This window comes from Pelodiscus sinensis, chromosome 15 (genome assembly GCF_049634645.1).
Source record: "Pelodiscus sinensis isolate JC-2024 chromosome 15, ASM4963464v1, whole genome shotgun sequence".
NCBI classification, from domain to species: Eukaryota; Metazoa; Chordata; order Testudines; family Trionychidae; genus Pelodiscus; species Pelodiscus sinensis.
In genome coordinates this window covers 16,072,275-16,089,228 of record NC_134725.1, presented here as the reverse complement: position 1 = coordinate 16,089,228, position 16,954 = coordinate 16,072,275, and the positions used below count along the sequence as shown (strand labels likewise).

Below are 16,954 nucleotides of genomic sequence, written 5' to 3'. Positions count from 1 at the left end.
TTGATTAATTAACTAATTGAAATTTTACAAATCTAGCGCTGGAGCGGGGCAGGTGGGGCCCCAGTTGCTCTGACTCAGCCTGGGTGGGCAGGAACCCGGCCTGGCTGTGGTCCACCAGCAGTTAACCGGTTAACTGGTATACTTTTAATCATTTAACCAGTTAATTATGTTCGTGGTTATTTACATCCCTAACTCTAATGTTCAACTACTGTACGAGGAGCCAGTTGGGAGAAATTCTAGCAGTGTGGTGCTGCTGCGAACATGGCGTGTAACCCAAAGGTGACACTGGTAGCTGTCAGCTTCTGAAGTGTACCAGACCCAGCCACTAAATCTGCACACCCACCCTCACCACGCTGATTAAAACACAAAGCAGCTTTTACCTGCCCAGCAAATACTGCTACTGTCTTGGGGATGAGAAACTGACCAGACTTTCCTGAGGTGGGTTTGACTCCTCATGGGGCTACACACTCCTGACACGGAATATGGTAAGCACACAGTGCAGTGTAACTGCTGAGCTGTGTTGTGCAAACAGATCCTGAGCCTGAGGATTTCTCAATCTCAAGGCTCAAGCCTGCACAAGTTCAGAATGGGATGTGTGCCCTACAGCTGGACTGCAAGTACTATAGAGACATGAGTCACCTCACCCTCTGTGAGGCCAGTAATTGCCATTATCCCCTTCTTGCAGGCTGGGGACAAAGACAGAGCAAGATTGTGACGTGCTTTTGGCATGGATTCTCTCTGTGACTAGAGCTGGGATGGCATTCAGAAGTTCCTAGTGTCCAGATAATAATTCAGGCCTTTAATCTGCATGGCTCTGGGTGGCACTAAATATGGGCTTAAAAGTTCCCAGAATATTTCTTGTTGCTTAGGGTTTCAGCCTTGTGGATCACGGGATTCCCATGTGGAGGAAAACAGTTATCGGAGCCCTGCTCAAGACTGCTCCAGCTGAATTTAAGCCCTGCATGACATGTTCTTCCACTGGCAAAATTATTATTATATGTTAGTAGCTGCTAGCAGCCCCCTGCAGCCAGTGTCCTGTGGTGCTCAATGCTGTGCAAACACACAATAAGAGCCAGTCCCTGCCCTGCCTGACCAGACGACACAGAAGAGAAGGGAGAACATGTCTTGCTTGCTCTCGTGAAAGCATCAAGGGACAGATTTTCAAGGGAGTAATTGTTCAAAAGTGCTTCCATGCAGGCACCAAAATAAATTAGCTAGGAGATGGTCAAAGGAGCTTGTTAGGTGCTCAGTGCTTTTGCAGATCTGGCTCCTCCCCATGCATCTATCTGGGCGTGAGCCCACTTGTGGCTTTGGCTCCAAGTGCTGAAAAGTGGGTCTTGCGTAGTTAGGAATGGGAGGGGGGCCCATCAGAAGGGCGAGGGGGATAATCCCGTTGCTGAGCAGTTCCCTGTTCTAACTCTGCCCCCACCTCCCTACTTTATTCTCCTCAGGTGGTATTGCTGGTGGCATTGAGATATGCATTACATTCCCTACGGAGTATGTCAAGACTCAGCTACAGCTGGATGAGAAAGCTAACCCGCCCCGGTACAAAGGCATCGGTAAGTCTGCAGCCTGGCAGCCGTGTGCACGGAGGGGCTGGAGTAGGGATCAAACAAGGGGGTTGGCGATTTGGGGGGGGGGGGCGTTGGAGCTGCTGCAGCCAGTAGAGCACTGCCAGCTGCATGTGAACTGAGACACTCGGGGGACTGGATCAGAGGGCTGGGCTGGGCCATCAGGTCTGATGTCCTGCCCCCACCAGTCCTCAGAAGCTCAGGCTTTTCGGTTAGAATTATAGAATCACAGAATACTAGGACTGCAAGGGACCTCAAGAGGTCATCAAGTCCAGTCCCCTGCCCTCATGGCAGGACCAAATACTGTCTAGACCCGTGGTCACCAACCAGTAGATTGTGATCTACCAGTAGATCTCAAGGGCTCTAAGAGTAGCTCTCGAGCCCTCTCTGAACTGCGCGCTTGCACAGTACATTTACATTAGATTTCCTCATTTGAGGAGCAGCTACTCACCGAGCAACAGCACAGGTGAGTAGCTGCGAGGAATAGTGGGAGCTGGGAGGTTGGGAGGGCTGAAACACGCCAGCAAGCTGACTGTGGCTTTCAGCTGAAAGAGGCTGCCCCGCGCTCCAGCTGATCGGCAGCTTCTCTGCGCCTGCCCATGCGGAGCTTGGTGCACCCCAGCTGAGCGCCATGGCCAGCTGGCCGGGCAGCCGCTTCTCTTCCCTCCAGCCCGGCTACCCTGTGCTCAGCCCAGGGAGGCTGTGTCTAGCTCCAGCTGTGCTGGAGCAAGCTTCCCAGGCTGAGCGCAGGATTACAGATGCCCATCTAATGGACTGTATACGACTAGCAATCTCAGACTACAACCCAGACTTCAAGACACTGTTCAGTCACAGGTGTCACACTGAGACTTTGTTATTGGAAGAAAAAATATATAATTCTCAAGACTTGATTTTAGATGTACAAAATAGCAGAGAACAAAATGTATAATTGTAAATGCTTCATTTGACATTTAAATAGCATGAATTAAAAAAAGACCATTTATTTCATAACTATAAACATGTGATTTTAATTTTATATATTTCATAATTTAAAAATAAACTGTTTAACAGAGTGTATAAGGGCTGGGGATAGTAAGTGATGGACAGGAGAATAGAGGAGGCGGGGTTTCAAGGACGGGGCAGGGCGGTAGATCTTTGCCTGTTCTGAGACTTAAAAAGTGATCTTGGGTGTAAAAAGGTTGGAGACCACTGGTCTAGACCATCCCTATTAGACATTTATCTAACCTACTGTTAAATAACTCCAGAGATGGGGATTCCACATCCTCCCTGGGCAGCTTATTCCAGTGTTTGACTACCTTGACAGTTAGGAACTTTTTCCTAATGTCCAACCTAAACCTCCCTTGCTGCAGTTTAAGCCCATTGCTTCTTGTTCTATCCCAAGAGGCCAAGATGAACAAGTTTTCTCCCTCCTCCTTATGACACCATTTTAGATACCTGAAAACTGCTATCATGTTCCCCCTCAATCTTCTCTTTTCTAAACTAAACAAACTCAATTCCTTCAGTCTTCCTTCATAGGTCATGTTCTCTAGACCTTTAATCATTCTTGTTGCTCTTCTCCAGACCCTCTCCAATTTCTTCACATCTTTCTTGAAATGCGGTGCCCAGAACTGGACACAATACTCCAACTGAGTAGAGCACAGAGTAGAGCGGAAGAATGACTTCTCATGTCTTGCTCACAACACACCTGTTAATACATTCCAGAATCATGTTTGCTTTCTTTGCAACAGCATCACACTGCTGACTCATATTCAGCTTGTGGTCCACTATAACCCCTAGATCCCTTTCTGTCATACTCCTTCCCAGACCGTCGCTTCCCATTCTGTATGTATGAAACAGATTGTTCCTTCCTAAGTGGAGCACTTTGCATTTGTCTTTATAAAACTTCATCCTGTTTACCTCAGACCATTTCTCCAATTTGTCCAGGTCATTTTGAATTATTACCCTATCCTCCAGAGCAGTCACAACCCCTCCCAGCATGGTATCAGCTGCAAACTTAATAAGCATATTTTCTATACCAATATGTAAATCGTTGATGAAGATATTGAACAAAGTCGGTCCCAAAACAGACCCCTGCGGAACCCCACTTGTTATGCCTTTCCAGCAGAATTGTGAACCATTAATAACGACTCTCTGAGTGTGTTTTTCCAGCCAGTTATGCAGCCACCTTATAGTAGCCCCATCAAAGTTGTATTTACCTAGTTTATTGATAAGAATATCATGCGAGACCATATCAAACGCCTTACTAAAGTCTAGGTATACCACATCCATTGCTTCTCCCTTATCCACAAGACTCGTTATCCTATTACAGAAAGCTATCAGATTAGTTTGACATGATTTGTTCTTTACAAATCCATGCTGGCTGTTCCCTATCACCTTGCCACTTTCCAACTGTTTACAGATTACAGTATTTCCTTAATTACTTGCTCCATTATCTTCCCTGGCACAGAAGTTAAACTAACTGGTCTGTAATTTCCTGGATTGTTCTTATTTCCCTTTTTATAAATGGGCACTATATTTGCCCTTTTTCAGTCTTCTGGAATCTCTCCTGTCTCCCATGATTTTCCAAAGATGATAGCTAGAGGCTCAGATACCTCCTCTATCAGCTCCTTGAGTATTCTAGGATGCATTTCATCAGGCCCTGGTGACTTGTAGGCATCTAACTTTTCTAGGTGATTTTTAACTTGTTCTCTTTTTATTTTACCTTCTAAAACTACTCCCTTCCCACGAGCCTTCACTATGTTAGGTATTGCTACAGACTTCTCGGTGAAGACCGAAACAAAGAAGTCATTGAGCATCTCTGCCATTTCCAAGATGAGTGCTCCCCTTGAACAGACCTGGCCAGTGGCGCAGTGCAGCACAGCTGTTCTCACTGAGGGAGACAGCATATGTCTGACACCACTATTGGCAGTAGCCCGATGAGGTGTCCAGGTGGAATTGTTGCCAAGAGACTGGAGGAGTTCCAGGGACAATAGCCTCATTCCAGCCTGGGATGACTGGCAGGGGTCCCTGACTAGCAGGAGCATAACTGTCTATTTCTGGACAGGCTGTACTGTGGCACGCTTTTCTGTATCCAGTCTGGGCATTGCTGCTTTGCCCTCCAATGTGTTCCTGGCCAACAGCCTAAATGGTGGGAGGGAGTAGAGAAATCCCAGTTGGTTGTGGGAAGAGATGCAAGGAGTGTAGGTCCAGAGCCCCAATTTAGTATCAGGCTTGGAACTGGGTCCTGATCAGCTGCGGCGATGCAGCTTCTGACTTGCTGAGTCCTGGGCAGATCCCTGTGTCATTGCCGCACCTTCTCCAGCTGCTGCATTAGCTTCCCTTCCTGGACCAGCTCCGTGGAGGGCTTGGCAGTGCCCTGCTCTAGCGAGGGAGGCTGTTGTGTAGTCAGGCACCTCCTGCCTGTGACTTGAACGTCATTGGCAAGGGGACATGAGTCGGGACTTCACATTCCACAGCTCGGGAGGGGAGAGGAATCCATTAATTGCAGCAGTGGTGAGGCCTTGTCTCATCATCAGTGACAAGACAAACACATACGCCCTGACAGGGCCAGTGTCCTCTCCAATGGGGCCTTTACGGTCTGATTATCACGTCATCCAAGAGAGTGTGTCCTCACTCACCTTCCCTTGCATGCCTGGGAAGAGGGGCATACATCTTTCCAGCAGAGCCTGACTGAGGAAGGTGCTGTCGTACTGGCTTTGTGGGCTGGCTAAACCCCTTTTTCCGCAACTTCTCCTCTAGCGGACTGCGTGAAGCAAACTGTCCAGGGCCATGGCGTGAAGGGGCTTTATCGAGGCCTCAGCTCATTGGTGTATGGCTCCATCCCAAAGGCAGCTGTAAGGTAAGGCGCTCCAGCTGAGAGCCCCGGCCTTGCCCTGAGGTGTTTGTGAAATGCAGCCGTAGTAATCTGAGCCTGCGTGATCTTCCTGCTCTCCTTGTCGCCCACCAGTCCCCCGAGATGAGAAACCCCCAGGAGTCCCCTTGAAAGTGGCCCCCTCTCGCTGCTGAGGGAATCTTGGGCTTTCTCTCAGCCTCTGGGCAGAACAGCCCTGCCAGGTGTGCAGAGAGGCTGGTGAGAGCCCTAGGGGAAGGCTACAGACATGCCACTTCCAGAGGAGCACAGTGCAGAGGAGCCCTGCGAGCTGCTTGCCATAGAGCAGTTGTGTCCAGGCCTGAAGCATGGAGATGGGCTGATGCAGCTCGAGTCCCGTTGCAGGGAGGGGAGGGAATGACTCGGTGGTTTTGGACCTATCCACAAAGTCATAGGATCTGGCCGAACGTTACGGGTCACATGCCCAGTCCCCCAGTAGCAGGTGGGACTGCTTCCCTGGATGGCTGTTCCCTTTGGAATGGAATGAGAACACTGCTCTTACCAGACCAGCCTGAGCAGATGCTGCCAGCAGGCCTTGCTGTCTGTGGGGAACTCCCCCAAGGCACCATTAGCCGTGTGCACTTGGGGACCCTCCCAGCTCTTCCAGGCTGAGCCTTTCCCAGTCGTAGGGTGGCAGGGGAACACTGCTGACCTTGTCTTCTCCAGCCCCAACTTCCCCAGTGTGGAAATGCTGTAAAAGAAAAAATATTAGGTCTGAGCAGTTTGCTTTCCCTTCCCATTCTCAGCACCAGCCCAAAGGGTGGGGGCAGTGGAGTGCTGGCATTTCAGATTTGCTCTTCTCTGGCACATTAGGGCAAGGGTGGTTGGTGACGTTTCCACTTGAGGAGGCTGTAGTGTCCCTACCCAGGCCCCACCCCCTTCGCACTGTCTCCCTCCTCTCTTCCCTGCACATCCTGTATCCCTGCTCACTGTGTGCTTGCCCCCTTCCAGCCAAATCCCTGAACCCAAACAAATTATTTCTGAAAAAACCCTCCACTTTTTTCTGCAGTTTCTTTCTCAACAAAATGGAGCATGTTTTGTACCATGTGCCAGATATACAGAAGGTACCTAATTAACAGCACTAAATTTGGGAATAAGAAATGTCAGTCACAGGTTGTTGTTTTTTTAAACCCAAATAGCTGAAATGCAGGCAGCTTGCAAATGCCCCAAATAGCTCTCATTGATCCTGGGGAACAAAAAATGGCAAGCACCAGTTAAAGCTAATTGAAAATTTGTGAGTGGTTTGTTGTTTAAGTTTTTCCTATTACAGACTAATAGTCTAGTAGCACCTTAAAGATGAACAAAACACGTAGATGGTGGTATGAGCTTTCTTCACACAATCAAACAAGGTGTCAGGCTTCGCCTGGAACTGGCATTTTCCCCCAACAGGAAGAAAATGACTGGAATCAGACTGCAAACTAATTTTCACTTCACACAAATTAATTGAGGGCTTCCTATGTTGATTGTTTCTGTTGTCTGTAAGCACCTCAGACAATAAATAAGAATCGCCAAAGTACATGCCAGTAAAATACAAGCTGGCTGCTGATTTAACCTGTTCAGCTCACAGAACCGAGAAAATAAAATTTCCCACTGAGGTAGCATGACGGTGCCAATTTTGTGTATCAGACTGGTGGATCCAATATCCCCAGAGGTGAAGGAACAAAATCCCCAGCTTTGTTTTCACCAGGCAAACGTATTCTCCCAACCACTGAAACGAGCTGAGCCCTATTCTACCAATAAATTCTCTCTTCCTTGCCACCATATCCCTCCTCCCTCTGTCCCCCTCCACCCCCATTCTTCCCTCCATACTCCTTTTTCCTAAAGCTCCCACCACTCAAGATCACTGCCCTCCCCAACCAAGCGCTCAACCTACCCTGTTCGTCACAGAATTTGAACAAGTTAAAAAAAAAAAAGAAGAAGAATTGGCCCAGATCAAGCTCTGAAGGGCTCCTCTGGCCCAGGTGGAGGGTTCTCCATTCTTTCTCACCATTTATTGTTCTGCCTAGCCCCACTTAGCAGGCCAGCACAGGATATCTGCTGCCATAAATGATCCTGCCCTCCTTGCAACACACACACTGCATGGCATTCTTGCATCTTTGGCTAGCCCTTTGAAAAGTGCTGATGGGGGGAGGGGACCCTGCTCTCACTACACCTGCTTCTGCATGAATAAAGCAGAAAGATTTTGAATTTGTAAAAAAAAAAAAAACAAAAAAACAAAAAAAAACCACCTCTTTGCAAAGTTGCACTTCTCTGCACTTTCCATCTGATGATCCCAAAACACCTCACTAAAACCAATGAATTTACACAGACTTCTGTGAGGCAGGCAAGTATTATCCCTTTTTTCAGATGGAGAAATTGAGGCATGGGCTAATGGCATTTTTTTTTTAAATCCGTGGAAAAACTCTCCTTGAGACAGTCTTAAATGATGGGTCCAATGTGACACTGGAAGTCTTTGACAGAAAGGCCATTAAGAAACCCCCTCCTCTTCACATTGCTAGCAGAGGGGAGCACAGGCCACTAGCTGCATTCAGGTGTGGAGATCACTTTGAAACCCCAGCCTCCCCCAATACAGGAACTCGGCAGTGAGGCTGCACCTGACCCTAACACAGTGTAAGGGTAGCCCCTCTGTGGCTGGGTAAGCTCAGCCCAGCATGAGTCATGTGTGGGGGGGGGGTTACTGTGGGGGAACTAGGTGTGGGCAGTTCAGTGGGAGATCTGAATGTAAAAGGGCTTGCTGGGAGGGTTCTGGTGTAAGGGCAATGGGACTCTGAGCTCAGTGGAGGAGTCAGGAAGAGGTGGGACTTGGTGTGTGGTCCAGGTGCTGGGAAAGTGGGACTTCATAGGCTAGAGGGTCCTGGTGCAGCTTGGTGGGAGACTGGATGTGGGGGGCTTGTTGGATGAGTCCAGGCTTAGGAGAGCAGGACTCTTCAGGATGAGGGTTAGATGAGTCTGCTTAACTAGGGAGCCCCAGCTACTGCTGAGGGGACACTGCCTGCCAAACTCCTGCTAATAGCTGTCAGCAGTCCCAGCCTGCTCTGGAGTTGGGCGCACTGCCACTTCCCTTCTCCTTGGCTTTCTGGCTCAGGGTTGGCAGGTGCCTACCATTGCAGGAGAATGGTGTGTGGGCATCTGTGCTTCGCGCAGTGTGAGGGCAAGGGTGGGCAAAGGCTACTGAGTGTTTGGTGCCAGGGAGCAATGGAGGGGCTTGGACAGGGAGGGCGTCACTTCTTGCGGCAGCCTCCTCCCAGGTCCTGGATGGGGAGAGAAGAGGGAGGCCTATTCGGCGGGCTACTAAGGCACCTTCCCCCCTCCTTGGGCAGGGGGTTCCCAGCTCTCTCCCAATCATAGCCTCTGCAGCCATCTTGTGGCAGGAGGGAGTGCAAGAGTCTGCTCTGAGTTGTGCTGGTTGGGGCACCAACAGTCAGACGTGTGCCCCCCAGTCGCTGGCCTGAGTTTCCAGCTCACCCCAGAGGCAACCCAAAGGCCAGGTCCTAGGCTCCCTAGTGAACTGCCCATGGGCTACAGTGCAAGCTTCCAGCCGTGCTGCTTGGCCCATCTGCTCTAGAAGCCAGCTATCAGAAGACCATCTAGCCCCGGGCCTGTCTCTGCCCACCACCTGTGTCTGCACGGTCCCAGGGGGTTTGCATTGGCGGCCTTTCTCTCCTGCCAGGTTCGGCATGTTCGAGTTCCTCAGCAACCACATGAGAGATGAGAAGGGCAACCTGAACAGCACGCGCGGCCTGCTGTGCGGCTTGGGAGCCGGGGTGGCCGAGGCCGTGGTGGTGGTGTGTCCCATGGAGACCGTAAAGGTACAGCACAGGCCCTCTGATCTCTGCTGCCCAGGGCTGGGCTGAGTGGGAGGAGATTCCCCCTTTGGAGGTAGCTGGAGAAGCCTGCTGTCAGACCCAGAGGTAGCCTGCTGTGCGCTCTCCATCCCAGCAGGGCATTAACTCAGCACTGCTCCCTGCCTGGCCTCATGGCTGTACTGTGCTCCAGGCAGGATGGAATGTCCATGGACTGCAGGCACCCACTAGTGGTGAATGGTCAGAGATGCAGGGAAAGGCTTTGCACTGGGGATTCCCTCTGGATTCTCCTGTTGATGGAAAATGTTAGCAACAGATCAAAGAGGGTCTGATTCTTCCCTACCCCCTGGTGTCCCATATTTCCTGTAGTGAATGATGGCATTTCTCTCCAAAGCCAGCCTTTGTGGCCTGACCCCAGAATCCATCAGATATTAATGCAATGAAATAGATGCTTAGCCACCCCAATACACCAGTTGGCCGCAGCACAACGCATGAAATATCTTTGCTGCTATGGTCTCTCACCAAGAGCATTTTGCATCATTGTTGCTTTTAATTCGTTGATGCCCCACACCATGAGGTCATTTCTCTATCGCTGCTCTTTCCCCCGGTGTTTATACTGGGTTTTTTTCCTCCTTGCTTTGTAACCTCCAGACCCAGATTCCGAAATTGTGCCTGGCCTGGAAATATGGTTTTGGGGTCCGTAAAATGTGCAGTTTTCAATATGGGGTATTTGGGCACTAATCCTTTTTATACAGTGTAATGTGAGAGCCAGGGACTGGACTGGAAAACTGGCTTCTGCCTGCAAGACTCTTTGGCAGAATATCGAGGACTGAGTTGTGAGCAACAGGACTGGGACTTAGAAGTCTGTCCCCAGCTCTGCCACTGGCCTGCTGTGTGACCCCAGATATGTCCATTCACCTCTGTGCCTCGTGGAGATAAATAGACGGACCCTATTTTGCACAGATCTTCGCATGAAAGTGGCTCAATAAGGGTGAAGGGACTGTTATTATTGATGTGTTATATGCTCTTACAGGTGGCCAATAGCTTAAGTATTTGGTAGGATGCACTCGTGCTCTGCAGGCCTAAGCTAGCAATTGCCCCTTCTTCCTATTCTGGGAATTCCAGATTTTTCTCCTTCCAAGTGCAGAGCTTTGTGTGTTTCGAGCATTCTAAGAAATCTAGCCACAGTCCTTCCTCCACAGGCCAATGATCCCTAAACTGCATGGTCCCTCTCTCCTTTCTGATTGCACTTGCAGTGCATTAGCAAACACTTGTGCAGTTGCAGGTAAACTTCAGATGGGGTTTCCATTCCCCTCTGGAATGGCATCAGTATGGTACAGCCCTGCATTGGCAAAGACCCCCGCTGTTGAATCCCTGAGCAGAGCCCTGCTGCCAGACATATGACTGGCATGTTTGCACTCCTATAGCTTGAGGCTGGGGATCTTCACATGCTGATTGGGATTAACAAATCCTAATGTTCTCTCCCTCCCAGGTGAAGTTTATCCACGACCAGTGCTCCCCTAAACCTAAGTACCGAGGCTTCTTCCATGGTGTGCGTGAGATCATCCGCGAGCAGGGTGAGGCCTTTGGCATGGTGACGTTACCGTTTCCTGCAGTGTGCGCAACTCTGTCATGCTGGCTCTGGGGGCTGAGTTGTGAATTGCCTCCTCCCACCAGAGCAGGAGGCTGCCCGCTCCCAAGCCCCAGCTTGTTTTCTCTCCCAGCCAGGCTGGGGAAAGCAGCGCGGCCTTGCTGGAAGGTCTGTGGGAGCATAGGCCAAGTGTCAGGTGGTTCATTCCCTGACAGTCCCATAAAAGCCATGCAGAGCAGGCCTTACCCCATTGCCAATGAGATTCAGGAGAAATGTCTTTCCCCCCTGAGCCTCTGCTGTTAATGCTAAACTAATGTGCAAGCTGAGTGGGTGGGGTGCAAAAGAGCTGGGGCAGTAACTGGACTCTGTTGCGGGTTCCGCTAGGGTGGGGGGAGGGGAGATTGTACTGTGGGCCACAGGAAGACACCGGGTGGATGGTGTTCCTGAGAAGTCCAGCATCCTGCTGCATGCCCTTCTTGAACACTGGCCTTTCTCCCCTGCCACAGGTCTGAAGGGAACCTACCAGGGTTTAACTGCTACTGTCCTCAAACAAGGATCGAACCAGGCCATTCGCTTCTTCGTCATGACGGCGCTCAGGAACTGGTACAAAGGTACTCACCGCGCTCTGCCCCGCTCACGCGTCTCCACACTGAGCACTGCAGGCAGAGTGCCACGACCTGCTGCAGCCAGGGCAGGTGCTGGGCTCTGGCTTCTCCAGCCTCAGCTGAGCTGCTGCTGCATCCCCCCTCAAGTGAAATGTACCCACCCGGAGAGAGTTTCTTGAGGGGTCACTTTGATAGCCCTGAGGAAGGGCCCAGGGCAGGTCCGAGCTGGGGAGAAGGGAAGCCCAGGGGGTGCAGTCTGTGAGTAAGCTGGGACTCTCATGGGGTCTGTTCACAGGGTCTCCTCCCCTCTTCCCTTGCTTGTGCCTGCCTGCTGCAGTACACAGGCATCTTATGGGCACTCTTGATGCCCCAGCCCTGTGGGCCCTCTCTGGGCCCCTTTTACAAGCCTGTTCTGTATTAGTCACCCAGGGTGCTTTCCTGCCCACTTGCTGCTAGGCTAGCCCTAACCTAGGCTCATGTGTTCCCTGCCTTTGGAGCCATGGGGTTTGAGGACTTGTGTTCACTTTAAATCTGTACCAATGCCTCTTGGTGGCAAACAGCCAGCCTGGCCCCTCTGCTCACTGCACACACCCGGAGAGAGTGCATCTCTGGCCCCCCTCGGCCCCTCCCTGTTCTCTGGCTCTGCTGGGTGTCCCACTTGTGGACACCCTGTTCCTTTCACCGCTCCTCGCACCCCCAGCTTGTTGGAGCCCTTGCAGCTCTCCTGTGACATCCCTGCACTCTCCTACCTCTTGGCACTCCTGGGCTTTGTCCTTGTGTGTGTCTCTCCCTCCACCCACCCCGCTTGTCGCTCTCCTTTTTCCCAGGGGATGATCCCAACAAGGTGATGAATCCCATCGTCACTGGGATGTTTGGCGCCTTTGCCGGAGCTGCAAGTGTCTTTGGCAACACCCCCCTGGATGTGGTAAAAACCAGAATGCAGGTACTGCATGTGGTTCCTGAGCTTCTGCGTAAAGCCCCTCGTTCGCCTCTTGCCTCCGGGTGCTCCATGGCCACGGGGCCAAGTGCCAAAATGGCTAAGTGCTGTACGGCCTTCCCTTGATGGAGAAGCAGGAGCTAGGACTGAGTGTGCCCTGAAAAATGTCACCCAGGATGCTTGGCCCTGGGAGAACCTTAGACCCAGTGTAGCAGTGAGTCCACAGCAGCCATGCTGTTCTGGAGTCAGGCCACAGGTTGGCCCCATGTCCATTCTAATGCCAGGCTCCAGGACCATGTTGGGTCTGCAAGTTAACAGCAAAAGATTCGCTCCTAGGCTGAGCAGGCACAGGACTCCCTGTGCTAGAGGAATTTTGTCCTGTTCTTCTCCTTGCAACCTAACCATCTGAATATCCCTGGCATCCACCCAAAGATACCTGCAGTGGGGCATAGGCCTGGCCACTGCCACTTGGGTTAGACCTCATCTAAGCACCATGCAGCCCAAAGACGGAGGCTGCTGCTGTAACCTCCAGCTGTGCAAACTGAAGCCCACCAGAGCTGTTCCAAAATCTCCTAGGAGCCACAGTTTGAGGGTGCTTTGCTGGGAACTGGGGCATAGATTTCACCACAATGGGTCTCTGACCTTTCTCTCTGCTTCCTGCAGGGACTTGAAGCGCACAAGTATAAGAGTACCTGGGACTGCGCCTACCAGATCATGAAATACGAGGGGCCCATTGCGTGAGTCTGGCATCTTGTTTCCATGCAGGGGACCGAGGGCTGGGTAACTGTAGAGAAATGGGGATGATCCCTCCCCTGCAGTTCAGATGTGTATGGGGAAACAAGGAGCAGTGCCACAGGGATCCAAGAGGGAGCTGTCTTTGGGCCCATGAGAAGAGGGAGCCTGTTCCCCAGGCATAGAGATAGGACCTAGAATCTGAAGAAGTGGGTGGTGAGGAGAGTGAATCCTATGACAGGAATGGGGCAGCTGGCCAGAAAGCCCTGGCTGGGAATCTTTAGACGCGGAGGTCTCTGAAAGCAGCCTTTCCCTGGCCCTCACCCCTTTCATTCCTGCAGACACGGGGCTTGCCATGCTTGTGCAGGGTGGCCGAGTTGGAGAGGAAGGCAAGCTACACAAAGTGTGGCTGCAGAGCCGTGGCAGCCTGGTGTAAAACGGTGCCTGCTCCACCCGAGATCACTGGTGGGCGAAGCCTGGTCCCACAGGTGACCGAGCTCTGCTCCTCCCTCACTTCTTCTCTCCTGGCAGGTTTTACAAGGGCACCGTGCCTCGCCTCGGCCGCGTCTGTCTGGATGTGGCCATCGTCTTTGTCATCTACGATGAAGTGGTCAAGGTCCTCAACAAAGTGTGGAAAACCGACTGAGCCTGCATCCCACCTAGGGCAGCGGCACCGCCTCTTCCACCACTACGAGGCAATGTCTGGATAAAGATGACCAGCCTGGGAGGAATCCTACGGACATTTCACCATGAGCGGTGCCAAGGTTCAAGTCCCCTTGTTGTGCTTGGCCAGTCAGCCTCATATCAAACACTGACCACCTTTTATTTATAGGATTGAACTGTGGAGCAGTTTAAATTATTGATCATGTGCTAAAATTATGGTGGGGGGAGGGGAATCTATCTGCAAAATTCCCAAAGGCCAGCTCCAGTAGCCTGAGGGTATAGAGAGGGGCATGGTTCTTCAGCCAGATTAGAATTCCATCCAAAATTCTTTTTGCCTTTTGAGAATCAAGCTAGTAAAGATTTCCACTTAGCTCACTGCCTTCTCCTGCCTCTCCCAGCAGGAGGTCCTGGAGCGCTGGCTGCAGGGGAGTGATTGTAGTGGTTTGATGTCCCTGCCTATGGGGCGCTCACTGCTACTGCAGTCCCATCCTCTACTGGTAGGAGGTGCTCTAGGGAAGGTGAGAGAGCCCTGGCTTTGGAGGGAGCCCCAGGTACCCCTAGCAGAGCTCCCAAGTGCCTCGGTTGCAGCATTTTCCAGTGGGAGTTACTAGGGCCAGTGAGTGTTGATTGTGAAGTGACCCTGTGAGACATGCTTGTTGTTTAGCCTCTGGTTTAAGCCAGAAAGCTGAGTGGAAGCCCCTTGGGAGAGGTGGTAGTGTGATCCAGACCCCTGGCTCCAAATACATGCTTTCCTATGGGAGCTTTGTCCACCCAGCTGCCTCCACTGGAGGAGAGAGGAAATCCACTCTGTACCACCTCTAGGAGCAGAGGGGCTTTGCTGTGGAATCCACCAGGAACACAGGTCCTGTCCTTGACCAACCCAGCCATTCACACAGGCTCCTGGAGCTGGTGCTGCAGGTGTGACAGAGACCCCAAGTGGTGATGCCTCCATATTCCTCCTCCTCCTCCTCCTCACTATGTGAAGTCATTCCCCAGCAAGTGAAATTCCAGCCTGAAACAACCAGGTTACTTCTCTGTCTGCCACTTGGCCTTCTCTGATTAAACTGCAGCCTTCCACATTCCCTTTCCTGCTGTGCATCTTCCCCTCCACGCTGACTCTCCTCCACTTGATATTCCAATACTTAGACCCAGACAAGTACCTAGCTAGACTAAATGAACAACCTGCAGAGTTGTTAACACTTGTACTGTATCCTCAGGGCACAGTTGACCCTGCCTTGCCCAGTGCCAAGAGCTCATAATGGTTCCAATGCAGACTTGTGCCAAAATCATGTGTCTGTCTACCATAGATATGCAGGGGTGTGTGTGTGTGTGTGTGTGTGTGTGTGTGTGTACGTACTATCTGACAAATGCAGCCTTAGTTCTTTGTTACGTGCAGGTGAAGAAGAAAAGCACGGGAAAGTGTCACTTTCCTACTCTTGTAAACCATTGGGTTTTTTGCATTTTACATTTGCAACTTGAATAAAATAAGAGCCTTGCTTTAGAACACACTGCAGAATTGAACCAGAATCTGTAAAGCCTGTGATCATCTTGCATTGTGTATGTGTGTGCGCACATACACCCTGTGTGTATGTGTAATAGTGCATTTACAGTAATATTATCCAGTAGTGGTCCCTGACCCACCATTATTTCTCTGTAGTATCCATAGCCCCTATTGTGCCATGGGGTAGCCTTTGGAAAGCAAATTGCTGTCCCAAGAACTGCTGTTCAGAGTCTGAGGGCTGGCTGGCTTGTGAGGCAGCGCCCTGGAGTTCGTGGTTACCATGCTGGCAGCCAGGGCAGATGCTTTGTTTTCATTTCTGCTAATAATGCAGAGTCCAGGAGTATCTTTCCAAGCTGACTTGGTCACTCATGTTAATGTTGTGCTCACTGCTGGATGCTGGAGTGACTCTTGCCAACTTGAAGGCCAAATCGGGGCTCTCAGTGAGAACCTCAACAATAAACCAAAGTTGCCTGTTAACAAAGTTGCCGTTGCTCTGTGGGTCAAAGCCAGACTTGAGTCTATTACAATTTAAGCCTTTTGCTCATTTCCCTTGGTCCTCAAGAGCCTCCCTGTATTCTGGATGAGCAAAAGGTTCCAGGAGAGGGCCCTATGTCCCGGATCAAATGTCCTAAGTCCCAGACGGATTTCATCAATGCAGCTAGCTACACTGCAGCCACACGGGCATGGTGCTATGGTCTGTTACACTGGCTGCAGATCCTCTGACATGTCAGCCCGTGGGCACTGTGCTCTGGGTTATTCAAATTCTAGGGCGCTTGCTGTGAAATTGCACTGGTTGCTAAGTTCCAAATAGGCCAGGAGCTCCCCCATTTTATGTTTTTTTCCATCCAGTTCAGTCCATTGCTTCAGCACTGAGCTGATAAGAGAATGAGATTTGATGTCCCGTCTGGTTCCCGACAGGTCTCAGATGCTCCCGTAGCACATTAAGAATGAAGTTCCAAGTGACTGAAAAGGTCTGTTTCTGGGGCTCCTCTATAGAGATGATCAAGGCAAGTGAGTAGAGCCCCTGCCTTTCGTGCTGCTGGGGAGGGGATCTGAAAGCCAGGTGGGGTTCTTCATCCCTGCTTACTGCAATGATGAGAGCAAAGAAGGTGCCCTAAGTCCCCTGCAGTGCAAATCGGGATGGAAGTGATGGGAGCTGAGAGAGCAGAAGAGAAGAACATTTGAGAGAGGCTCTTCCTACTGGAGACTAGTTAGTCGTCATGTCCAGGACCAATGACTTGTTTCCTGTGTTGCTTCTCATTCGTCTTCTTCTGGCCCCAGAGGAGCTGTTCCCTCCCAAAGCTGCCTTGGGGCTAGAAGGAGACCCCACCAAACAGATTCCTAGTGCAGGACCGAGAACTGCTGCCCTGGGGCACCCCTGGAGGGGTGGGAGTCACTGTTCCCTTCAGTCACTTGTGGTAGGTCAGACTCTGCTTGGAGTGGGATTCTGTGGGTGCAAGCCATCTCCTGACACCTATCCTTTGGAGGATGCCAAAGCCAGGAGAAAGCTGGAGCGTGTGCATTGTGTTGTCTCTTTGCCCCTGTCTTGGCAGAGTCTGCATGCTCTGCCATCTGCAAAGCTGTGTCTTCTATTCATGTTGTCAGCCCCTGCTGCTTTCTCAGGTTTTACTGCAATCAGAGATTACATAATAAACTGAAACCTGCCACAAGATGGACGTCTTG

At 51.0% G+C, this 16,954-nt stretch overlaps 2 protein-coding genes across 2 annotated transcripts in view; one reads left to right on the top strand and one right to left on the bottom strand.

Annotated features, from left to right (window-relative positions):
- SLC25A1 (solute carrier family 25 member 1) overlaps positions 1-16,941 on the top strand; it is a 45,718-nt gene extending 28,777 nt beyond the window's left edge. The window contains exons 2-9 of the mRNA XM_075898244.1: positions 1,452-1,559; positions 5,310-5,409; positions 9,110-9,248; positions 10,735-10,819; positions 11,340-11,444; positions 12,266-12,381; positions 13,039-13,112; positions 13,639-16,941. Of these exons, the coding sequence (XP_075754359.1) occupies positions 1,452-1,559; positions 5,310-5,409; positions 9,110-9,248; positions 10,735-10,819; positions 11,340-11,444; positions 12,266-12,381; positions 13,039-13,112; positions 13,639-13,753 (842 nt within the window). The 3' untranslated portion in view covers positions 13,754-16,941. The remainder of the gene's footprint in view (positions 1-1,451; positions 1,560-5,309; positions 5,410-9,109; positions 9,249-10,734; positions 10,820-11,339; positions 11,445-12,265; positions 12,382-13,038; positions 13,113-13,638) is intronic.
- LOC102456426 (uncharacterized) overlaps positions 5,405-16,954 on the bottom strand; it is a 61,636-nt gene continuing 50,086 nt past the window's right edge. Inside the window, exon 5 of the mRNA XM_075898241.1 lies at positions 5,405-6,130. The gene's annotated coding sequence lies outside the window, so the exon portion shown is untranslated. The remainder of the gene's footprint in view (positions 6,131-16,954) is intronic.